At 53.6% G+C, this 25,269-nt stretch overlaps 2 protein-coding genes across 11 annotated transcripts in view; one reads left to right on the top strand and one right to left on the bottom strand.

The window, feature by feature from the left end:
• The window catches only part of DUOX1 (dual oxidase 1), a 36,331-nt gene extending 32,368 nt beyond the window's left edge, over window positions 1-3,963 (top strand). The window contains exon 35 of the mRNA XM_070581414.1: window positions 1,959-3,963. The gene's annotated coding sequence lies outside the window, so the exon portion shown is untranslated. The remainder of the gene's footprint in view (window positions 1-1,958) is intronic.
• On the bottom strand, window positions 693-21,309 carry SHF (Src homology 2 domain containing F). Of its 10 annotated transcripts, none has more exons than XM_008524846.2 (7): window positions 21,123-21,309; window positions 10,854-10,995; window positions 8,378-8,584; window positions 6,687-6,827; window positions 5,231-5,402; window positions 4,969-5,088; window positions 693-1,480 (listed from the first exon to the last, which is right to left on the bottom strand). In XM_008524846.2, exons 1-7 carry the CDS (start codon window positions 21,165-21,167, stop codon window positions 1,294-1,296), a joined length of 1,014 nt encoding a protein of 337 aa, XP_008523068.1. In that variant the 5' UTR covers window positions 21,168-21,309; the 3' UTR covers window positions 693-1,293. The 10 variants fall into 10 exon arrangements, with proteins under 10 accessions (XP_008523068.1, XP_070437555.1, XP_070437614.1 ...); XM_070581454.1 differs by lacking the exon at window positions 21,123-21,309 and adding an exon at window positions 20,084-20,599; XM_070581513.1 differs by lacking the exon at window positions 21,123-21,309 and adding an exon at window positions 13,007-17,572.
• Between the last annotated feature and the right edge of the window lie 3,960 nt (window positions 21,310-25,269).

Below are 25,269 nucleotides of genomic sequence, written 5' to 3'. Positions count from 1 at the left end.
CAGCAGCTCCGCCTGGCAGCCCCGTGGGCATCCCGGGCGCTGGGCCCCAGGCCTCGGCTGGTTCCAGCTGTGGGCGCGGGCAGGGGCGCCGCCAGGGCAGCGGGCGGGTGTGGCCCCGCGCCTGGGCCAGCGCTTAGATGCCCGGCCCGCAGGGGGCGCGCGCGGACGGCCCCGCCAGGTTCGGCCGCGAGCCGGAAGCTGCCGCCGGGAGGGAGGTGCGGGCCGGGGCGGTAGGCTGCAGGGCTCCGGGGCCGGACGCATCCGCCAGGGACGGAGGGAGGCGCGGCAGGCCCCCTTCCTCTAGAAGGGAAACGCGGTCGGCGCGCGGCTTCCGCGTGGCAGGGCCGCCCCGCTCCCCTGCCTGGCGTGCTGCCTCTTTGTCTCTCCGCGGCCCCCTCCTCCCCGACACATGGCTGCTGGCAGGAAATCCGAGACGCTCTGGGGCGCCGCGCTCCTCTGCGCCGCGGGGAGGGGGCGCGCGCGGCCGACCGGCTCCGGGTCCCCCAGCCAGGGCGGGGGCGGCGGGGGATGTTGTGACATCTCGTCAAAGGAAGGAACTTGATGCTTCGAAAGTGCTTTTCGCAGCCGGCCTGTGCCTGCTCCCGAGCTGACTTATAAACAGAATCTGTGCTCGCTTCGCCGCTCCCTCCCCTGGCAGGCCGGGGGCGGTGCTGGAGGCGCGGACGCGGCTGTGCCTGGCAGGACGGGGTTTATTTATTGCCTCTGGCCGGGAGCCGGGGCGGCCCCGGGCCTGCACAAGTTCCCTCCGGCTCGGACCTCCCCCTCCTCTCCCCAACCCCAGTGCCGTCTCTGTCCCAGGGGTCTGCCTTCCCCAAGCACCGCACCGAACTCTGGGCGGAGCCCGCCGCGGGGATGCGGGGGTAGGTGCCGAGATGCTCAGGGAGCCCCGCGGGCCCGCGTCCGGCTCCACCCTGCACTGACCCGGGGGGAGAGGGTGATGGGAAGGGGGTCGCCACCTCTGCCCTAGGGGCGGAAAGGGGCTGCAGCTGCCGAGCTTAAACTCCTCAGGAGACCAGCGGTTCTGATGCCCCTTCCTCCAGGGGCTCTTTCTCCCCAGGGATTCCTCTATCCGCAGCTCCAGACAACCTCTTACTCCAAGGTGCCAGGAGCCCTTCCCTTTTAGAATAAATTAAGGAATCTCCAACTCCAGTCATCCCAGGGAGAGGGGACAAAACGTTTGGGAGATCATGTCCCCGGGAAGGGCCACAGTCCTCAGGCTGGGGACGGGCATAGGGCTGGGTCCTGATCTGTCACAGTGCCCGGGCCTCACATCTACAGAGTCCGGATGGCCACGGGGTAGAGCAGGGACATGTGCTCGGCCCCCTTAATGGGCAGTTTGCGGCTGGCGTAGTGGTGCACGATTTCAGGGACGCTGCTGAAGGGCGGGCTGTTCTGGCCCAGCACGTACTTGTGTTCCTTGGTCCGGGACAGCTTCATGTGCATGAAGCCCTGACTGCTCCTGGGAAGAGGAGAGGAGACCCTGGTGAGTGGTGGCCTTCTCCAGAGCCCCTCCCCTCCCTACCCCACAGCAAATGTGGTTGTTCCAAGCCAGCTGAGAGTGGAGGCAACTACGGAAGGTGGACGTCAGTCCAGAAAGCAGGGAGCGGGCGGACGGGATTTTATGAGTAGGTAGCAGTCGGCATTGGCTTTGTGGTAAGAGCAACGGGTGTGCCAAGAATGCGTGTGCAGTGAGTATACAGGGTGTGTGCAGGTGGAGACCGGAGTGACCAGCAGCCCCCACCCCCACCCCAAACCCTGGGATCCAGGCACCCCTGCCTTCCAGCCTATGTGGCCAGGGCCGGTTTACCCTCCCACTCCCTGAGCTATGGGGGAGGACACCTATGGTGACTCATGTGGAGACACAGACACCCTTGGCAGGACAGTGGGTGGACAGATGTGACAACCAAGTGAATCTTGGTTGGGGCTTTCTTTTGCAGAGACTGGGGAAAGAGCTGCTCTGGAAGTCCCCCCCCAAATCTGGGGATGCTCAGCTCCCTCATCCTGGGGACATCCCTTCACCCTCCCGCTAACTGGGCCTTGGGCCAAGCCCCCAGCACATCTATCCAGCCCTTCAGCCTGGGATGACATCATTGGTGAGGCTGCAGTTCCATTCCCTCCCTCCAAGAGGACTCGCTCCACTGCCTCTCCCATCTCCCTGCCACAATCCGGGAAATCAGCATTACTGCCTGGCCCTGCCCACAAGGCGAGGACTCCACTGCTCAGAGCTCTGGCCAGCTCCCAGATGGCTGGGCGTCCTCAGGCTTAGAGGGAGAGCACTGAGGGGGGGCTCCAGCAAGAACATTTGTCCAACTACTATAGGCCTCGTCTGCCAAGCCCAGGTCTGAAACTCACCCACAGGCAAGGAGGAAGCCATGCTTCAGGGAGCCCTGAAGCCTGGTGTTTGTCTCTGCTGGTCAAGGACAGGGCTCAGAAGCTGGTGTGGGAAGTAGGTCACGATGCGGAGGCCCCCACCCTTGAGAGGTGAGGCTGGCCAACCTCCTCACTTGCCTCGCCCTTGCCACAAAGAGGGCTCTGACTGGACCCATTTCCCTAGGCCCACAAGTGAGAAAGCAGAGAGTGGGGTGACTGAAGAGAGGAAAGGGATGGGAGGAAAAAGCAGGCCCTTAAATCTGTCCCCTCCCCTCCCCCCCAGCGTATGGTGCCCCAAAGCCTGCTGGGGCCCCAGGACTGGGTGTGTGTGTCAGGGTGTGGAGCCATCCTTCATCTGCAGGTCTGAGATAACCGCTGAGGCTGACAGTGACCATACAGGCCCCGGGGAAAGGAGCCAAGGACCTGGGGAAAACGGACAGCCCCTGAGGGCAGTAGAGAGGGGAAGCAGTGAGTGGTCACCCTCCCCTGTCTACCCTAAGCCAAGGCGCAGGCCCAAGGCTATGGGTGGCGGCATGGGCCTGCCTTGCCGGCCCTCTCACACTTTAGGGACAGCCCCCTCCCCACAGGCTACTTGAGGGAATCACCTCTCCTGAAAACTGTGCATTATACTTTCTCCCTGAGGGACAGATCTGGCCAAGAAGGGCAACAAGTGGCCAGAGAACTGAGCTGGAAGCTGAGAGCTCAGCCTCTGTCTAGATCACCCACCTCCTGGGACAAAGTCCCAAGGGTCCATTAGGACACAGCAGAGCCCTTGCTTGACCCTCAGGGAGCCGGGGGGGACTCTCTGGGCTGCAGGGCCAGGGCTGGCATGGCTTTTGGAGGAAGCTGTTTAATTACCAGTGAAAGTCCTTCCTTTACAGAAAGAAGAGAAACCATAATTGTATTTCAGAGAAGCCATTTATATGCAAATGAGGCCCTGGCAGACAGACGCTGGCGGGGCTGGATCAGCCTGGGCTGGAGCAGAGTCCAGGCCTGCCTCCTGATTCGACTCCCCAGGCTAAGGCAGGGCCCAGGAGCCCTCCTCTGCTGAGGGTGCCAGACCCCTGACGTCTGCCTTTGCCTTACACCACAGCAGGCTTGAAGAAGGGTGGAACTACGCAATAGAACAGTGTGATTCTCGGAGTCAGACTGAGCTGGGTTCAAATCCTGCTTTTGGCTCTTTATTAGCTGGTAGGCTTAAGCAAGTCATGTATCTCTTTGAATCTATTTTCTGTCTATAAAAAAAGAGATTGATCTTGCAGGATAGTAGCTCGTTTGGAGATGGTATGTATGCTGCTTGTCACATTGTAGATGCTCTAAGAATCTTAACTAGAATTTTTAAAGCAACATACATTCCTGAAGTTACAGAAATCAAATTTTTGACAAATGAATTCTTCCTAAATGCTCCTTTGATTTTATGATAATTCTCAGACTCCCAGAGAGCTGGCAGAAGAGGCATCCATCAACACATGCTGCAAAGGGAGAAACTGAGGCCCAGGGAGGTTAAGTGATTTGCCTAGGGCCACATAGCTAGTTTGATTAAACCCAAGAATAAAACTCCGTTCATCTGACTAGAGTCTGGCGTTTTCCTATTAACTTTCAGTGAAGTTGAATAATTAGCCTCATATGTACCTGTTTAGTCCCAAATGTCCATATATTGGATTTGAAGTAGGGGTATACCTGCACTGTAATGCCCCAGAAAATGTGGTAGGAAGTGGTACAGCTGCCCCAGGAGTGATGGGGGGATGTGAATGGACATACCACTCTGACAGGCTGCTACCCGGGGTGCAGACAGAACTCCCGGGCGCCAAGGAGAGGACTGGCCATCCTGCCAGGAGAGTGAGCAAGGCTGATGCTGCGCTATGGATATCTGCTCCCGGGGAGGACTGCTGATGGGAGGCGAGGGCCCTGCCTCCCCTTCCTCTTCCATGACCCTTTAAGCTCAGTTGTCAGCCACTAGCACCCAGACCTCCTGCCCGCTTCTTCAGGATGAACAAGAATAGCTTTGTGTCCACTGCTCCACCCTCCTCCCAGGACCCAGCGTCCATCTTACCCTGTAGACTCCCTCGGGCAAAGTTCCCATCTCCTTGCCTGTGCTTCTAGAACATCTCAGACTTTCTTTAATAATAAGGATGGTGATAATTTATTGAGCACTTAGCACCATACTAGGTGCTTCCCATACATTATTTCATTTAGTCCTTCCCTATAAGGTAGATATCATTACTCCCCCATTTTGTAAGTAAGGAAACTGAGGCCCAGAGAGGTTATGGGGGCCCCAGGCCACATAGCTAGTGAGTGACAGAATCCTTCTGAGCTGGATGCTGTAGCTCGACTGTTTCTTCCAATAGACTGAGCTCCCGGAGAGCAGGCACTGAGCCTCAGACCTCTCCTGATCCCCAGGCCTGACCCAGTCGGCAAATGTTCACGGGGGTTGGGATTCTCCCCAGCTTGGCTGGACTTGGGGGTAATATTGGAGTCTCCTCCTGTCCTGCTGGTTGTCCTCCCACCAGTTCCCCTTGGTGCCATCCTGATATTCTCATCCTGCCTAAAGCCAGCAGCTGGGCCGCCCCCACTCACTTGAGGGACAAGGAGAAGTCATTTTTGCTGGTCTCACTGTTGCGCACCAGGTAGCTGGCCTCTTTGCACAGCCGGAGCAGGTTCTCGGCATCTGTTCGACTGATGGCCCCGTGGTACCAGCTGAGGATGAGAGAGAGGAAGGGGGGCATCTCTGCTGGGTCCCTTGCCATCCAGGCCCACCCATTCTGGATGTCCCCTGCAGGCAAGCCAGTGCCAGGAGGGGAAGGGAGGGGAGAGTCCCCAGCCGGACACAGACACTCACACCTGGTTTTCCAGAGGCAGTGCTGGGTCTGTCCACTCCCCCAGGGGGCTGCTGGGCTCCATGCTTAGGGGCTTGGCTGACTTGGGGTTCCCTGTAGAGAGTCGGGGAGGTAGCCGCCCCTTCTCCTCCCGGCCAGGTGACAGGCAGCTCTTCTCAGATCCTTCAAACTGGGCTGTGGGGAACATACCAGTCATAGACTCTGAGGACCCTAGTGGTAGAGCCCTGTAGAATAGCCAGTGCCCCACCCCCATTTCCTACGGGAAGGGGTCGAAGAATGTTCTGGAAAGGCGGGGCATGCTATGGGCCTGACTGGCTCTGGGGACAGAATCCTGGATCCATCCCCCAGTCCAGGTGGGGGTCAGGGTAGGGTTTAGCTCTGCTGTGCCACACAAGGCCTCCCAGTCCCCACACTGTGGGAGGAGAGGGGAGAGGAGCAACGTGAGAAACCACTTAAGCTTCTCCCTCTGGAGCCACTGACTGCCTTCCTCTATTCCATCCCCCTCAGGGTGGCTTCAGTGCTGATAATATTGTTTCTTTCTCCTCCTCAGAGTTCATTACCGTTCTCCAAATCACCCTGCCAAGCCATTCTGTAGAAATGACTTATCGATCTGAGAACAATTATCCGATTCTCCTTGGTGCCATCCTGACAGGCTAATCCTGCCCAAAGCCACCAGCCGGCCCGCCCCTCCCCCACCCCAAGGTCGCTGCCCACAGGGTCCCCTCCCCCACCCACAGGAGCCCAGTCGAGGCAGCTCTGCCCTCCAAAACCAGGGCAGGCCTGACCGCTGAGCCTGCACAAGGCAGGGCTGAAGCCGGGGGCCACAGGGGCACAGGTGACAGACACCCTCCTTCATCCTGTATGTACAAAACACCCACTCACACTCAGGCACAGATGTACAAGCAGGGGCTCACACCTGTGTACACATTCACAGACCCACGCACACACCCGTGGCTGCCCATTCTGGGTAAAACTGAACATAGAGGAAGTGTTCCGTGCCTTCTTTCTCCCCGTTTGGGCTCTTTTTTCCTCCTTGTAGCACTTTCAAGCCCTTGTTATCTTTCAGTCACCAGATGCAAGGATCGGATCCTTTCCTGTACTCTAAGGAGTTGGACACTTCCTGTGCTGGCATCGCCCCACCTCAGGAGTTATTTGCATTGATGAGGGATCTGGTCAGGCGAAGCTCTACCCAAATGAGTGAATTTAAAGTAGTGGATTTTTGTGGCATGGTGGGGACGGTCGTATTTGGAAGGGGCCTCCCTGAGGAGACACCTTCCCCACACCTTTGGGGGAGGGAGGAACGTGTGCTCTGCCCCTTCGCTCTTCCTCCAGGATGAGAGGGCTCCTTCCTGGATTCTCCAAAGCACACCCCACCTCTCAGCTCCTCCAAGCCAAGCCCACAGGGCCTGAGGGGTGAAAGGACACGTCACCCTGGCCAGAAGCCCCCACAGGACCCACCGCTGCCATCCTCCAGGCTGGGCTCGGGGAGGGGTGAGGCTGGACCGGAGATGTCCCTGTCCCCGTCGGGCAGGGAGGGGCTGCTGTCCAGCTGTCCCACAGGCGGAGGCCAAGGTAGGTCTTTGATGACCTTAATGTCAACTGGAGCCAGAAGCAGCAGGGAGAAGAGAGACAGACAGGGACAGAAACAGAGACAGAGACAGAGAGAGGCAGAGGTTGAGACACCAAAACCCAGAGCCAGGACACAGGACAGCCTAGAAAGGAGGAGGGTCAGAGCAGAGGCAGGGGTGGCTTCTGAGGGAGGAACAGGACCCTCAGAGGGCTGAGTGGAGCCATACTGACCACACCAGGCTGGCCTGGTCAAAGGGTGGAGGCTCAGGTGGCAAACAGCAGGAAACAGCTCAGGCACACAGGTCTTGCTCTGCCAGCCCTGCAGGTCCCCTTCATTTGACCTCTCCCAAGCCTCCAGGACCCAAAGGGACCAGGAAAGGAGGAAAAGAGGGACAAGGAGCTGCCCACACCTCCTGGCACCACACCCAGGTTCCCACAGCCTCCTGGCACCCCTAGCCTTGCCTCCCTTCCTCCTTTTCCCTGTGAGACTGAGCCAGCCCGGCTTCAGGCTGTCAGGACTACTCAGATGTGGGGCAGATGTTTTATTGAAATTTAGCCCTCACACCCTAATCCTGAGCCTTGACAATTAGAAGAGTGATGCCACTGGCAGCTGCAGGACTGCTAACGAGGTTTCCTAATGACGAGCATAGATTTTCCCATTAAGCAAGCCAAACAGTATTGATTCTCCAAGGAGACTTCTGGAGATAAACGGCCCATCCTCAATGGTGCACGCTTTACAGGAAGCAAATTAGAAACCTGTGGTTTCCCAGTCTGGCTGCCAGAGTGGGGAGGACAGAGCAGAGAGCTGAGTCCAGCTCCAGGGTGAGCCCCTTGCCCACGGAGGGGTGAGAGGCACATGGAAGCGAGAATGACGTCTAATGGCATTTAAGTCCTTTATATTCTCACTGAATCCAGGATCCAGGAGCTAAAGCCATCTCCGTATTCCAGGCTCTTGTGCCACCCACTCAGACCACCAACACATACCCCTCCATCCCAGGCCTGGGATGGACATTGGGGTGTTTGGTACAGGAGAAACCTGATCCTCATTCAGCAAAGGAGACCTCACAGCCTCCCTCTCCCTACTGGTTCCTGCGCCTCAGAAATCCCCCTGGGGCTAGGCACGTCTGGTCTGGCACAGCACAACACTGGGAGACAAAGCCCTTTAATTCAGGGCTGGTGTCTCTAAAGGTTACACACACAGTTATTTTCATTGTCGGGAGTGTTAAATGCCCCCTTTTGTTACGTGTAAGTATTTAACATATGCCACAAGTTTTATCATTTTGTTTGGAATGTCTTTATTTTTAAATGTACCCAGCCTCCCAAAAGGCCCAATCCTCGTGGCCTCATAGAGGTGGTGATGCAGGGAGATGCCTTCATCCTTCTCCCATGCCCATTCCCTGATCCGCACACAGTGCTGCGTCCACACCACCCAACTCACCACTCTCCATGGTGCAGACTCAACTCTGCTTCCCTTGAGCCCAGCTCCTGGGCCTCCCTGGCCCCTGGGGTCCACTCCTTCCACTCCCCTGAGCCTGCTGCTCAGAGGCCCAGCAGACCTGCCCTTTACACCCAGGACTCACCTGCGAAGGCTTTGGAAATCCTCTCCTTCTTCCACTCCCAGGGCTGGTCATACTCCTCAGGGGGCCTCTCGTCATCCTCGGGCAGGCGGGACTCCCGGGGCCAGGGGGCCCCCTCACCCTCCGGGGTGGCCCCCTCCTCCTCTGGCTCATAGGGTGTGTCGTACAGAGGCAGGGGCTGAGCTGCTGGCTCCTTGGAGCCCCGGATCTCTGCCAGAGCAATGCAGGAGGGGGAGTGTGAGAGCAGTGCTGGCTGCCTGGCTCAGCTCCTCCGGCAGTGCTCCCTAGCAACGAGCCAAGCCTCCCTCAGGGGAGATGCTGTCGGCTCTGGGGGGAGCCCAGTGGCCACACACCTGGGGTCCCTCACCCTCAAAACACCTCTGGAGTTCCAAAAGCATGGCACCCAAAAGAAGCAGGGGCAGAGAGGCACCAGAGTAAAAGACAGAAGAAAGATCCTGCGAGGGCTGCAGAGTAGAGGCTCACATATTTGGGAAACTGAGGCAGGGGGCTCTCCTAGTCCATCTCCTCCTTGATACCCAGCTCCATTTATTTTCTTGTGTCCCAAGTGATATCATTTCACAATCAGAAAATCCTTCTTTGTTGCTCAGATTCTGCCGACCACCCCCTCTCCTTGAAACTTTCCCCTTTGACAAGTCATTTTCAGGGACTGTACTCCTCTCTGATCGCCCCATTTGGTGTCTTTCCCCACATCTTCTCTTGGTCTCTATTCCCCAGGGCCAAGTCTTACTCATTCTTCCCTGCCCTCACTCCTTGAACTACTTGCCCAGGCTCATGACACCCTTTGCATCTATACGTTTCCAATTGCCATAAAGATGTTTCACCTTGATGTTTCAAACTCACCACTTCCCCTAAAAGTTCTTCTAGTCTGTTCTGTGATTCTCTTTTTAGGATCATTGACTCCAGAGAAAATCTGATAAAAGCTACGGAGCCATTCCCCAGAAAAATGTGCAACTTTTCACGTACAATTCCAGGGCACTTGTGGACCTCCTAGGGGTCCACCCCACTCTGATCTGAATACAGTAGCCATCCTCTCACTTTCTCCATTTCTGTCCACTATACTGCTCTCCTTGGTCCTGGCCTCCGTCATTCTCTGAATCCTATCTGTTCATTGCCAATACCTGATGACTCTCACCCTCATCTCCCCACGTCTAGATTACTGCTAGGGTGAACCTCCATTTCATGGACTCCATAGACTAACACTCCTGACCACTCTCTGCACCCCACCCCCCCCAACTCTCCCAAGGAGGGAGAGCAGCTTATCTGATCAGCCAGTGGATGCTCGCTCTCTTTCTCAGATCTGCCTTCTTGCAGAGAGAGAACATTCTGGTTCTTTCTCATCCTGCCCCCATGCAGGGGCCTACAGCTGTCCTGTGTTGCCCAAGCCTGAGTGGGCAAGTTTAATTCTGTGGCAAAATATTAAGAAGCCTATTATGGTGACATAATTAAGTAATGTTCTCCAATCAACTTTATCAGTAATAAAAGTTGACATTGTTATCTCCATCTGTTTCCTTAATCTTATCTCTCAATTATTTCTAAGCTCAGGAGGGGAAGAAAGAGGTGTTAATTATTGGTTCCTTAAAGCCTCAACAGTTTCCACAATAGCCTGCTAACTCATCTTTCTGATGCTCAGTTCTTCTAGTCTGTTCTGTACACCAAAGCCTCAGCAATCCTCTTGAAAAGCCATGTTCATCCTGTTCCTTTCTTGCTCAAGAATCCATAATGGCTCCCCTCCTCCTTTTGGAGCAAGTCCAAATGCCTCATTCCAGCCTTCAAGGCCCTTCACTGCCCCTCTTGGCCTCTCTCATCTTGGCTCCCCTGTATGCCCAGCACTAAGCTTATTTGTCTCTGAACGAAACTTCCTCTCATCCTGCCTTGGGGCCTTGCCTTAGACTGACTCACCCCATCCTCCTCTCTGATCACCCTGTTTGGTCTCTCTCCCTGGATCCTTTCTTGACCTCTGTTCCCAGGACTAGGTCTTATTCATTTCTCCCTGCCCTCACTCCTTGAACTACTTGCCCAATCTCATGTGTACTGCATCTGCATTTCTAGTCATGTGTTTCCAGTAACCATAAAGATGTTTCATTTTGACATCAATTATTTCAAACTCACCATCTTCCCTAAAGCTAGTGATTCTCTTTTGGTCATCAATGACCCTCAGCCCATACCACTATCTTGCCCTTCCTGACTATCTCAAATGCTTCTATCTGTCTGACCTTTGGTTGTGTGGCCTTCTCTACTGCCTTGGATCTTACTCACCACAAGTTACAGCTCCTTCTCCAAAATGACTATCTCGAAGGCAGTGGCCACCCTCCCCAAGGACCCAGCAAAGGCCTTCCTCATATTTTCTAGGGACCAAAGAATCAGTTCTTAGACTTGTGAGTCTCACAGCCTGTTCTGCAGATACCCAGGCCTCAGGGATCAACCCCTCAAACCCCTCACCCCCAAATCCATCACTCACCGGCCATCATCTTTTGTGCCTCATAGGGCTCCATGTAACCATCATTTTCGGGGACCTTCTCTGGGGCTCCTGAAGCTCCTGCTGGGCCTTCACCAGTCTCCTGAACATCGAACGGGTCCGCATAGTCTTCTAGGATTGCCAACTATGGGAAGAGAGTGAGGAGAGCAGGCTTCAGACATCTGAAAGACAGCTCTGCTTTTCCCCAGATGCCCTGCCCATGGGAGCAAGAGTCCTGGGCAGGCTGCCTTAGACTGGAGCCCCAGGTACCCAAGGGTAGGCTCTAAGCTTAGATGGGGACAAACTCGGCTCTTCCTTTGCAGGTGTCCCCTACTAGGCTGCCAACAGAGGGGTAAATCTTTCTTTTCTGTTAATTTTGAGTCTCTGGGCCATTTCCTAGGCTAAATGGCCAGGATGAGGCTCTGGGCCATAATGCCTGCCCCAGCCAGGGTGCAGGCAGGACAAGAGCCTACACCAGGTGGTTCAACAGAGGCAATTTATTCTGAGAACTGATTACAGAGGTGTTGGAAGAGTTCAAAGAGCAAGCAGGGAACAGTAGGCAACTTGGAAATTAGCTTGGTTCCTGCCTACCAGTGTGTTCACAGATGCTGAACAAATAAATATTTGCTGACCACCGAGGATGGAAAGACTGAGTACTCACTTTATGCCACGGTTCTGCCGGTTTATCCTCTCAACAGCCATCACAACATCATGTGGTTATTATTATCCCCATTTTAAGGAGGTGGAGGCTGAGGGCAGGTAGGGAACAACATGCCCAAGACCATTCAGCAGAAGTGGAGGAACCAGGATTGCAACCTGTGCCCTTTGTGCAAAATCATGCTGCCAACCTGCCACGAGTGGGCATCTTGGCCATCCTGGGAAACAGACCACCTTAGGACAGCCCTGAGGAAAGCCAGGATTTGGGCTCTGCTGAACTCCCCTGGGCTCCTGAAGGGCAGGAACTGGAAAGGCCTCGCCTTGGCCCTCCACATCCCACGCTGCCCTTTCTCCCACAAAGGTGGCTCATGGCCACCCCTCTGTCCCTGTTCCCAGTCAAAGCAGAGCAGACTGCAAACTGCACACCCAGCAGAGGAACTCAGGGTGCTCAGGGCAGGGCGCAGCTGAGGACAATAGAGCCTTTCTCTAAGCTGGGCACAGGCTCCTGGGGGGGTGGGGCAGGGACCAGCTGAGGCAGAGACAGGGCCCAGCCCACCCAGGGCTGCCAGCACCTCCAGGGGAGCATTGCATACTGGGTTGACAGATGTTGACAAGAGGTGGCCCCAGGGCCTGTGGTGTGGGGAGGGGCTGCTCCTGCTTCTGCCCCATTCTCAGTCTAGGCTTTGGTACTGGACCAGATCAGGACTGTGGGAGGCAGCTGGGCAGGGAGGCTCTGGGGGTGACAAACCTGTCCTGGGCTAGAGGATCTGGGACCCTTAGCAAGGCAGCGATGGAGAAAGGAACTTTCTCACCCCAGAGACCCCTTCTGCATGTTCCTTGGACCCCTGCAAGCCCCTCTAGGGGTCTCTGAAGCATGTCCCAATGGCTCCTACCACCTCATCCTTCAGTTCTTCAGCTCCCACCTTGTTCCAGGCAAGCCACCCAGCTCCTTTACCTACCTTGAATGTCTGTCTGCTTCTGAAAAGACCACGTCTCAGATCATCCCAGCCCCACCATCAGATCATCCATTAGCCTTGAGCTCTTTGCCATTTTTGTCTCTCTGGCTCCAATAAACACCCACTCACGGCAGGCACCAGAAAAAGGTTTCTACTAGATCACTACCTATGTCCCCTTGGAGCCCTCTACCCCTAGTCCACCTTCCTCCAGGAAGCAGAGAAAAGAAATCCACTCCCACAGCAAGCTGCCTCCTCCCAGGCCAAGTGGCACCCACAGGCCCACCCACTTGACCAAGGGGGCTCTGGAGCCAGCCCATTGGGTACCCAGCCCAGTGGGCATCCAGCCTCACACTCATATGTGGCAGCTACTAGACAGTAACTTAATCAACAGACAGGCTATCCTTAAACCTTGCAATGGCTTTCCAGTGCCTATAAGAAAAAGTCCAAAGTGAAAGGGATTTAAAATTCCACTTTCCTCTTTGGTTTCTCTCTACCCACCTTGAATCACTTTGTTACTTGAAAGTTCTACGCTCTCTTTCTCACCTCAAAGGCTTTCCCTCTGCCTGGATCAGATTATTTTCTTTCTTCAGAAAGCCTTTCCATTCTCTCCCTGGGTCTGGTTGGGTGCCTTTGTGCTGGGCTGTCATCACTTTATGTAGTAAATACTTGTTTTATTATCTATCTTCCCGCAGACTGTAAGCTTCCTGAGAGCAGGAACCATGTTTACTGCTAAATTCCCAGTGCCTGAAAGTGCTCAGTAAATATTTGTTAAATTAGTTCACATAAAACCGGAAGAATGGACAAAGGAAGCACTTTTCCTTGTTAATTCAGAAGAGGGAGGAAGCATGAATCTGGGTGGGGTAGGGGGTCATATCGAGGGATTTAGGCCCCAGAAACTGCTCAGTGGCAGAAGTGCCTGGCCCAAGCCCTGGCCACCCCCCAACCCCAGGGAGCCCCCCAGCACTTCCCTGACCATGCCTGGTCAAAGCTGCATGCAGCACCCTTCTCACTAGAGTCCTGGGCCAGTGCCTAGAGCCACGACCTCTCCCAGGCTGGCATGGGCCTCCCAGTGCCAGCCCGCGGTGCCTGTGGGCACCCAGGTGGCAGCTCTGTGGGCAGCTCAATGGCTCCTCTGTTCCATTCCTGGCTCCACACCCTGTTCCAGGAAGCCCTGGCCCCCCACCCTGGGCTGGGGCACTGAGGGGAGCCACCCACGGGGCTGGGAGTGGGGAGCAGAAGCAGATGTCTGCTGGGAAGGCTGGCAGCATGGACACCTGCCCTAGGCACAGAGGACCCCGTCAGAGGCCAGGCCTGCTTTCCCAGTGGCTTCTAGGTCATGTGAGGAGGCCAAACTGCCCAGTGGGGAAAGCTGCCCCTGTAGGCTTCTGACACCTTTGCCCTACCGGATGTATTTTGTGTGTGGGCCCTTCACCAGACTCTGATGTGCTCACTGATGTATACCGCATCCATCTCAGGGCCTGGCATAGAGCAGGTGCTCAACGAACATCTACTGGATGCTCAAAAGGCCTCCTTCTCCCCTAATTCCATCTTCTGGAAGGACTCAGACTCTCAGATCCCCATTCATCCTAACTCTGACTGACCAGTGGCCACTGTAGGAGCAGGCTGTCAGGAGAATCGACATTTGAATAGGGATCAAAGCCTCCAGTTCAAGGGCAGAAGGGAGAAGCTGGCAGGAAAGGCACCTAAAACCAGGGCTGATATTTAGGCAAACCCTCTGGTAGAGTCAGAACACTGCTGAAATGCTGAAGTATTTCTAGACTAGTAGGTAAGCAGCTGCTGCTTGGAGGGCCTCCTTGCCCCGACACCTCCGGTCAACCAGATGTCCCCCCTCCCGCCATCCAGCAGGGTGCCTCCAGGACCTGCTCTGGTGCCGGCTCCAGTTGGGCAGTGCCCCTCCCAGAGCAGCTGTCCTGTTCTGACTCTCCGCCTGCCCAAGCCTTTCCTGAGGCGGCTGGCAGGCCCGCATCTGGTTCACCTTCCACTCTGCTGCTGGGCTCTGCTATGAGTTCTTGACCCTACCCACGGGGCTTGCAAGTCCAGGGGGAGCAAAGGGGGGCACATGTCACAGGATTTTGGCTCTGCAAGGTCCCCAAAGTCTACCACTGCCCTTTTCTCCATTTCTTTAGTTTACACTTAATGTCTGAAAACCTCTGGTTTTTTATCTATAGAATGGAGATGATATTAACACCTACCTCATAGGGCTGCGAAGAGGACAATGGACGTAAAAGTCCTTAGCCCAGAGGCTGGCAAGGAGTCAGTGCTCAATAACTGTTAGCTCTGATAATAATCTCTTCTAGTCAGGCATTGGAACCTCAGAGTTGAGGTGCTCACCCAGGGTACACAGCCTGTCAGCAGCAGAGACAAGACTGGGGCCCAGGTCTCCTGACTCTTGGTGCCTTGCCATAGATTTTCCAGAAAAATTGGGAAATGCAGCATCTTCTCTCCTCTACTTTTGATTTAAAATACACTTTAGCATGTTAAAGGCTCTTAGAAGTCCTGTAGCAAAGAGAGCAGTCTAATTTTGTTTAATTCAGCATTTCTCCAAAGTATTTAACCTTCAAATCCCTTTTCTGCTGAAAGTCTGTCAGTTTGGGAAATGGTATGCTATTTGCCTTCCCTGAGATGGAACTTTTTGCACCTTCTGTTCCCACTTACTGGAATGCCCTTCCCAATTTTATCTGCCAGGGAAACTCCTTCACATGAAAGAAATTTGTTATTTTCCTTTTCTAATTACAAAGCAATGCCATGCTTGTAAAACATTCACACATCACAGACATGCAATCCATGCCACCAATCCTTTTAAGACCCTTGTAAGGTGTGTCTATGGCCACCTCGGGATTGGGTGGCAAGTGCTGAACTTCAGCCTTCAGGAAATGGTGAATGCAGCATAGAATGCGCTCCTCATTCCTTCTCTAAGAGTGTCCCTCCCCATGTTCTTTTTTTTCCCCCCGCTTTATCTCCCCAAATCCCCCCGGTACATAGTTATATATGTTAGTTGCAGGTCCTTCCAGTTGTGGCACGTGGGACGCTGCCTCAACCTGGCCTGACGAGCAGTGCCCTGTCCGCGCCCAAGATCCGAACCAGCGAAACCTTGGGCCGCAGAAGGGGAGTGCGCAAACTTAACCACTTGGCCACAGGGCCGGCCCCTCCCATGTTCTTTAACAAATGCTTAGTGAACACCTCCTCTCTGCATGCTCCTCTGGGTAGGTGGGAGGGTCCCACGGCCTGGTGTTGACAGCCAGTCTGGAGTGAGGCTGCTTGGCTGTGACCTTGGCTCTCCGACTTACTAGCTGTGAAACCATGAAAATGTGACTCAACCTTCCTATGCGTCAGTCTCCTTATATATAACCCAGAGATAATAACAGAATTTTCCTCATACGGTTGTTGGAAGGATCAATGGATCTAATACAGATTAGCTGCTTCAAAATGGTACCAGGCACAAGGTATGTGCTCAGTAAATTAGATTAGATTAGTAAAGACGAAAAGACCAAATTCCTAGGTCCTCCAGGAGCTCACAGCGATAGACACAAAACAAGCTCCAAAAGAGTGAAGCTCCTTGAGGGGCTGTGAAGCCCCACGGCTGGGCCCCAGGCTCACTGCATGCAGGGACTGGGCGCCCCTCTGCTCTCACGTAATATCACACTGGTTCTGTGGTGAGGGCAGCTGCAATAGGCAGCAGGGACCCCTCCAAGCCCCAGGCCCCAGCCAGCTGCTCCCATCCACGGTCCACAGGGTGGACAACAATGGGTGGAGCGCCAGGGCTGAGGTGTCACTGAGTCACTGGCCAAGCCAACAAGCTGCTGATGTCTTCCAGAGGGAGTGAGTGCTGCGGTAGGAGGAGGCGGCACTGGGTAGAGTGGAAGGGCCTGCCACATAATCCCATGGCAGGGCAGCTGCAGGCCTCAGCTCTCTTCCAACCACCAACGGCCGCACCGATGGCAGCACAGAGCGCAAGCTCAAGGCCACAAATGTTAAGAGGTCTAACCAGTCCACAAAGGTTCCTTGACCTGGACCCCTCTCTTCCCCTCCCTCAACCTCCAGCAGAGGGCACGTGTGAGATAAACAGATTAGACCTCCAGACTCCATGGAGGTTCTAAGAAGGAAAATTACAGCAAATAAGCAAACAAACTCAAAAAAAAAGCAAGGACTAGGTCTTCCAGGTGGTGAGTCCCTTTTGGTGCCTAGGCCAGTGTCACTTACTGATACATGCTCAATGAACACTGGCTCCAGGAGGGCCCCCACCTGCCTTCTTGACCCCTCCTCCTACCTGTCTGTCCACTTGTTTCCAAATTTGGGCTTGGAGGATCCAAGTCCTTGTGGATACCATCTATGAGGTATATCTATTTTTAAAAGTTCTTAATATTTTGGGCCCTGTGAACCCCTATGAGAATCTGAGAGCTGTGAGCCTGTTTCCAGAAAAATGCTCAAGCAGCCAAATATCTGCACACAATTTCTGGAGGTTCATGAAGCCTAGAAGCCCCTCCACGAGCTAGAAACAAGAGCCCTAGTCTCTATTCACACAGGGTGCCTGACTGTTTTATTGTTCACGTCACCGCTCAATCTTTCTCTGTGTCTCTCTCCCTCTCTCACACACACACATACACATGCCTATCTTGGCATGATGGAGGCAAAGGACACACTGTCCAGATGGTCACAGGCAGCTCAAAGCTTCATCCAATCAGGGCCCCCTTCCTATACCCACCCCTCTTTCCTAATTAGACCAGTTTTTTCCCGTTGAAGATCTGAGGAAAGGGAGCAAAGCAAGGGAAGGCCCAGCTCGCCAGCCCCTCTGCCAGTGTGTGGGCTGGCAGCCGGACAGGGCCCAGCATGAGGGAGCTCTTCCTACGGCCAGATGGCAAGGCCCTGTCTGCCCAGTGCAGGGCGCAGCTCCTGCTGCTCCTGCACCTGCCCTCCCAGGCCTGCCCAGATGGCCACGCTTGCACCCCTGCCAACTGCAGCAGTGGGTCTCAGGGTGGGCCAGCAGCCAGAGCCCTGCCTGGGGAGAAGGCTAATGGTCCTGACCCCGCTGGACCTCTCAGGGTCCTGTCTGAGTCCCCGTTCTCTCCTGCCCCCACATTCACTGGGCTCATTTCCCCACAATCTCTCTGGCTCATCACAGAATCATTCCCATCCATTTCATCAAACCTCATGAGCCAGCTCCTCAGGGGATTCTGATCCACCCAACACCAGCCACTGTACTCCAGGAGAGAAATGGGCCAGCCTGAGGCACGTTCTGGTCCTCAGTTCCCATCTCACCTCAGGAAGTGACCCAAAAGCAACAAGCCAAGAGGACCTTCAGGTCTGGGAGGAGGGAGAACAGGGAATAGGGAGAAAGCAGTCACACAGAACAGAAACACTGGCTCAGCAAGGCCTCAGGGCTGGGGCAGGGGCTGGGCAGGCTCACTGTCCAGGGCAATTCTGTGTGAGCTCTGCAGGTATGCGCCAACAGTTGGGTTTAGGGTAAGGGGCTCAGATACCTAGTCTGGGCTCTTCTTAAGGGAAGACTCTGGGATCCCCCAAACTCTGCTCCTAAAGGGGTGGAGCTGCTCTCTCTGAAAGGTGGGAGGCCCCAGGTCAGGGCCCACAGAGACAGCATCCCTGCCCCTGGGCCAGCTCGAATGGCATCCTGGGTCTTTCTCATCACACTCACTAAAGAAACCATAGATTGTATGGTTCCTGGGAGAGCCTGCTGGATTTCATTACTGTCCCTGTAGCTGACAAAGGAGTCAGACACCTCTGGGCCCCCAAGGTCTGAATAGCCCGCAGATCACAGAGCCAACCCAGGGTGATGCACGGATGCCCTTGGTGAGAAGAAGTGTGGGTATTAGCATGGTTGTGTGGGCGCAGCTGCTTCCCTGGGGGTCTCTGTGGGGAAATGTACAGGGGAGCTGTACTTAGGGGAGTCTCTGACCCTCAGGTCACCCCGGCAATGGACAGTCACCATTCAGGAGGTATTTATGCACCCCTCTTTATGTCAAGCCTTGTGTCAGGTACTTGGGAGACACAGACACGAGGAGGACATGGTCCTTGTCCTGGAGGAGCCTACGGCTTGGCAGGCAACCTGTTATGCCATTCCAAGACACTGCAGAGAGGAGGGCCAGGGACAGCTCAGGCTCACATGCCAACAGGTAGTGGTCAGAGAGGAAGAGACTGGTCGATAGTAAGAACAAGGCCTAACACTCCCTCTGCCTCACTGCCACCAGCACCATCACATCACCCAAAAGCAGGGGACAATTAGGAAGGAGAGGAGCCCAAGGACATAAGAAGAAAGCATAGACTCCTTCTGCAGGCTAAAGATCCAGGCCTAGCATGGGCAGCCATGCCCCATGGCAGGAACTAGAGGAAAAATAATTCACATTCCTGAGGCTTCTGCTCTGACCCTGACACATTTCTCTTACCCAGGAAATCGGGCAGAATGGTGCTACAGTGCTTTCTCGGCTGAAAGCCTCAACCTTGAAGCCAACAGATTCGGACAGCAACTTTGCTCTCCAATTACATAAAACTGCGTTCTCTACTGAGGAGAGGGGAGTAAGCCCCAGAGCTGAGCTCCCAGGCGTGAGTGGAGAGGGACAACAAAGCCACGGCGGCCTACACAGTCATAGAATTTAGGGCTAGAGGGACCTGGGGCTGGTTTTCGGCTGTCAGGGAGGGATAAGGCCCAACTGGGGTTGAGCAGGGGGTGGCTTCCCATCAGGGGCCTCTCAGGCACAGTGAATGTTTTCAGACCCAGTGACTTCCCAGCTCTCCTCTTTACCCCAAGCCTGCAGATGCACGAAAGGCTCTAGTCTCCCTCAGAATGGGCCCGGGTGGGGGTGGGGGACAAGGGGAGAGGAGGTGTGGGCTCAGCTGTTTAGCCTCATCTGGGCAACAGGTTCTGAGCACTGACTGTCCCCATACCTGGGAGGACAAGGAAAGGAGTGCAGGAGTGGGCCTGCCTGGACCTCACCGGTCAGCATCCTTGGTGAAGAACTGCATACTGCCTGTCTGGCTTCCTGAGAACAACAGTCCACCAGGCTCCAGTCCCACTGGGTAAGGCAAAGGCCAGCTCTTGCTGTGTCCATAGGGAGAAACTCCAGCTTTCACCTCCTTCCTAGGGCTTCAGCACCTGCAAGGATGCTTGGGGTCCCTGAGGAGGAGGAGTGAAGCTTTGTGCTGGCTCTGCCCTGGGGGGTAGGGGTCAGAGATCAAAAGGCAGTGAGCTGCTGCTCTAAAGAGGGCAGAAAGGCCATAAACTAGGGGAGGGAGGGGACTCAAATCCCGTTAGAAAAAGGCTCGCTGATTAGGCTGGGGTTGTGGGGCGGGGGTGGAGGCTGCGATGAGGGGAGCAGAGCAGGGCCCGGGAGGGGGAGGGTCACCAGTCCTGGGAGATTATAGGAGATAGAGGCAGAGTTTGGGGCGCACGTCCCAGATTAGTCGGTGGAGAATCTGAACAAAGGTGAATGAAAGCTCCGAGCCCTGGGGTCAGGGACTAAGATCGCGGCGCCAGGAACCGTGACACCGAGGCGCCTGGCACCGGCCAGGCCACCTTTGTCCCTCTTGAAAGCCCCAGACCTCCGACCATCTCTCCTCCTGGCCACCCTCGCCCGGCACTGCACTCACCCTGTCGCTGCTGGCCGGAGGTCCAGAGATCCGCTCCTCAGGAGGGGGCGCTGGGGGGCCAGGGGTCTCGACCCGAATAAGGCGGTGGGGGGGCGAGCCGTGGCGTGGGGGCGGCGTGGGACCGGGGACAGCAGGGGTAGCTAGGGCAACGGAGCCGGACGACCCCCCGGAGTAGGGGTCTTCGAAGTCGCGCTCCCTCTGCAACCGGTAGGCAGCTAGGATGTCCGGGGGTGGCGCAGGGGGCGCGGCCGGGGAGGGTGCAGGGTGGCGGTAGTCTGGCTCAGGGGGTGCCGGCTTGCCCCCACCTCCGCCGCCGCCCCCCCCGCGGAAGCCCAGGTGCTCCCGGAGCCACTTGGCCACTCCGCCACTGCTGCCCCCTCCTGGGCCGGCTCCCGCACCCCCGGTACCCCGGCGCGATCCCCCTGGGCCGCCCCCCGCGCTCCCCTGCGCCCGCGGCCCGGGGCCGGAGCCCGCCGGAGGAGCTCCGCTCAGTAACATGGGGCCAGCCGGATTGAGCGAGCCCAGAGCTGCGCCCGGGCGGGGGGCGGGGGCGGGGGCGGGGGGCGGGGCTCCGCCGGGCGGGAGGGGGCGGAGCTCGTCAGTAACAAGGGAGGGGCGGGGTTCCGCTCCCTAACCCGGCCCACCTCCCCCAGCCCCAGCCGAGAAGAGTGGGCGCGGGCTTCCAGGCCGTGTGGACTCGCAAGTGAAGCGGGCAGCCCCAGGGCAGGGGATGCGATTCCTCGACGGGGGATGAATCTTCCACGTGTCGTCACGCGTGCCCCTGTGGGGGTGCACCTGTCCGCATCTGGTCCCCCTCCCCAGCTCCTAGCTCGCGTGCGACGCTGAGAGCGGAGCCCTGAGACTCCCGACTTCCCGGCTCTCGGGCGCTTTCCGCCCCTCCTCTCCCCTATTCCAAGGCCTCCCAAATGGGAGATGATTTCCTGGGAGAAAAAGCTAGGGAGGGCGAAAGAAGGGGCTGTTCCGAAAGGCGTGTCTGTAACCACCCCCTCCCGGGTATTACGCTGGGAGCCCCACCTACCTCCTCCCATCCAAACGCTCGCACCGCACATACTCGAACCCACATTGCTTCCCCATCCAGGAAGACACATTTCACATCACAATCAACTCCGTAGAGGCACCCATATCTCCTGTGTCGTTTCCACTCACGCCCTCCTCACATACAAACAGCCCTTGCACAAACACCTCCCACCTACGGACGCACCTGCTCCGAACAGGCCCACCCACCTGACGGCAGCGCGCACGCACGCAGAAATTCCAAGTCACATCCCGGGTTTCATTGTCAATCAGATTAGTGACAGAATAGAAACAGACAAGTCAATAAATCAAGTCTAGAAACAGTTCCAGTGTTGTCTATCACAAACCCCTTACCCTCCCGAGGCTAGAATGCTCAAGCGATAGGCATTTCTGTCTTAGAAATAAAGCCAATTTCTTCCCAGAAATGTAGCCGATGCCAACATTTGCTTTTGGCTCTGCTGGGAAGGTAGCAGCTTCGCCTCACGTCATCCCCGGGGCACTGCCTCACTGTCTCCCTCATCCTTAGGTTCATATCTGCCTTGTGAGGGAGCAAAGAGCCACGGGAGGCCCTAAAGGTAAAGGGGCTCAAAGTTGGGGGAGTAGAGAAGGATATGATGGCAAAACTGAGAATCCCCTGGGATTCTCAGGGCCACAGGTCTCAAAATAGTTGTTGAGTTTCTGCTTTGTGCATATTCTAGCTGGTGTTATAGGACACGGCTTCTCAAACTTTAATGTGAACACGAATCTCCTGGGGATTTTTTTGAGAAGGGCTGTAGGACATACTGAAATATCTGAAATTGTGCCTGGTTTCATGAAGTATAATAGAGAAAACAACATGTGCACATTGTAAAAATATGCAGCTTAAAAAATTGACTAACAATGCAAAGCTAAACATAGAGATAATAAATACCAGAAGAATGGGCCAGTGCATCCATATTGCAGCAAATCTTCAATCAGCAGGTGTCTGACTCAGGAGTCCAACAGTTGTGGGCTTTAGTCAGATCTCAGGGCAAGGTACTCAATGCCACTGACTCTCATTTTCCTTATATCTGCAAAGGGCATGATGATGGTTGTGTGAGGATTAGTGGAAATAGATGATGGATATGAACAGACTGTGAAATCTGTTAAATGCTTGCAATGGTAGGTGTCAAATGAAGTCACATGTGCTTAAGTAGTACAAAGTTAAGCTGCTGACAGCTCAGAGGAGTGGAATCAGCGAAGTCTGCACAAAAGAGGGCAGGCTTCATGGAGGAGGCAGACCTGAGCTGGGTAGGATTTGGACAGATGAAGAAAAGAAGTGTAAGGTCATTCCAAGCTAGGAGGTCAGCATGAACTGAGCAAAGGCACTGAGGTGAGACCCAACATGGCATAAAAAAATGGAGGATTCATAGTGGAGAAGAGTAGGAAATAAAGTTAGATGAGGAGGGGAGAAAATAGCATAAAGGTAGAGTTTAAATTATAATTTAAGAGTTATAACACCTTGTACTTACTCTTCTTTTAAATTATCTGTAATTATCTGCACTTTCCTCCACCACCAAAGCGTGGGCTCCCAGAAACAGGCATTGTTGAGCATCTCATGGGCCAGGCAGCTCACTAGGAACCAAGGGTACAGAGGTGAGGCCATCACAGCAAGGCTCCTCTGAGACTTGGGTGGAGTTTGTCAGATCCAAAGCCTTGCATGTTAAGCATGTTAAGCATTACACCGTAGAATTAGGATTCTGAAGGGGAACAGGATGTTCCTATCACTTAGTGCAGAGCCTGACACATGGCAGGAGTTTAACAAATGTTGAAATGAATAAAGATACTTTCTCTTGTTCCTATTTTATATAGCTATAATTGTGGTATACACAATTTTATGTCTTTTTTTACCTAATATTGCATAATTTCCCCATTTTTATGTAAGCTTTATTTTCTTCCAACTTCTTTTTCAAAAAATTCCAAACCTACAGAATACTTCAAAGAAAGTACAGCAGAAATCTGTATACCCTTCACCTAGATTCACTACTTTTAAACATCTTGCCGTATTTGCTCTATCCTTTTTTCTTTTTTTTCTTAACCATTTGATGCAAGTTGCAAATATCATGACACTTCAGCTCTAAATACTTCAGCAGCCATTTCCTAAGAATAAGGAATTCTTCTGTGGGCCGTAACACCATTACCACAATAGTATTGTCTATTAGAGCATATTAAATTTTTTCCATTTTCCCACAAAATTTCTTTTATGTATATATTTTTTGTCCTGATTCAAGATTTAATCAAAGTTCCTGCATTGCATTTAAGTTTCTTCAGTCTTCTTTAATCTTGAACATTTCCCCATTTTATTGTTGCTAGTTTGTTTTTCATGACATTGAACATTTTGAAGTGTCCAGGGCTGTTGTCATGTAGCATGTCCCACATTCTGGATTTTTCCATAGTTTCCTCAGGATTAGATTCAGGTTAAACATTTTTGAAAAGACCACTATGTAGGGGATGTTGTAGACTCCCCAGTGTGTCACATCAGCAGGCCAATAGTGCACATTTGTCCCTTTATTGGTGATGCTGGGCTTGATTACTTGGTTGAGTTGGAGTCCATCAGATATCTCCACTTCACAGTGTAAGGTCAGCGGTGGTGCACTATCCTAAGAACTTTTGGCTATTTGCTTCAAACAGTGTTTTACCCAGTGGTTTTAGCTTCCACGGATGATCTATGCTTGCATTTGTTATTACACTAGGGGTTGCAAAATGGTAACTTTCTAATTCTGTCATTTCTTCTTCATTTATTATCTGGCATTCTTCTGTAAAGAAGACTTCTTCCTCCTTCTTCCTCCTCCTCCCTCTATCTCTCTGTCTCTCTCTCATCCCCATGGTCTTAAAAATTCCTTTTTATTCAATGTGATATAATCCATTCCCACCATTACTCTTTTTCATGCTCAAATTGTCCCAAATTTGACCAATAGGAACCCCTCCAAGAGGCTTCTGTGTCTTTTTGACTTAGTCCCATCAATCTTTAAGCACTTACTTGCTTTCTCACACCAGATATTTCAGACTCAACTTGCACTTCCCCTCCTGCAGACCTGTAATCGGTCATTTCTTTAAGGGAATCTTATTCTTTTTAGTTGGATATAGTATTTAAAAGTTGACTTTATACTTTTTAAATGACTATTTAATATATTGTCAAATGAATATAACTTAGTTCAACACTCTATTTGTTGAGCATTTAGGCTATTTCCATTCTCCTCCCTTCTTAGTAAATCTGTAACAAACATCTCTATGCAGATAACCTTTCCAAGTTCAGTATTATTTCCTTCGGCAAGATTCCCAAAAGCGGAATTATTGGGATAAAGAGTGTTTATTTTTCCTGACTATTGATACACATTGTCCAGTTGCTCTCGTGGAAGGTTTTAAAAGTCAACAAGGACTTCTAAGTGTCAAATCCAATGATTTTGTCTTACACCTCTTTCTCCTTTGCAGCACCTGAGTCTGCTGACCTCCTCTGTGCTTGAAACCTTTTTCTCCTGAACTTTCTTTAAGATGACACTTTCTGGTTGTCCTCTTTCTCAAGACACACCCTTTCTTCTGCACTTAACCTCCTAAATTTGTGCATGTCCCAAGGCCTAGTCCTTATCCCTTACTTTTCTTACTGGGTACTGAGTAGGGTGTCCTCACTTCTGTTTGCCCGTCTTTGGATGCCTAGTCCTGTCCTGGGCTCTGATCCCTTCTGGGTTTTGCCTTCATTTAAGTCTGGTTCTTGCCTTGGGCCCATCTCTGTCTACAACCTTGAGAGGACTAATATCCAGTATACTCACATATGCACTTTGTTCTGTGAGATTTTAGATGTAGATGGAGCTTCATTTGGGCCAAGTTTTCCGTTTCTCTGACATGAAAATAACATGGTTCTGTGTTGAAAGAATACAACTTAGGATGCAACCACAAAGCAAACTAGGCCAGGTCATTTATTTATGGACTCCATAAGAAACCTCTATTTAGATATTTATGGAGAAGCTGTATACTTGGAACACACACCTACTAAGACTCAATTCTGCCTTCAATGAGCTTGAATTTTCTAACTTTAGTGGTTTGTGACTTAAATTGGATCCTGACAATAAGATAAGGGAAGAGGAGGGTCTCCAAATGGAATACCAAGTCAAGTTCCTCTTCCAAACTCCAAACTC

Source organism: Equus przewalskii, chromosome 1 (assembly GCF_037783145.1).
Source record: "Equus przewalskii isolate Varuska chromosome 1, EquPr2, whole genome shotgun sequence".
Classification (NCBI taxonomy): domain Eukaryota; kingdom Metazoa; phylum Chordata; class Mammalia; order Perissodactyla; family Equidae; genus Equus; species Equus przewalskii.
Note: the sequence above shows the minus strand (reverse complement) of the source record. Positions and strands in the feature narration are given on the sequence as shown.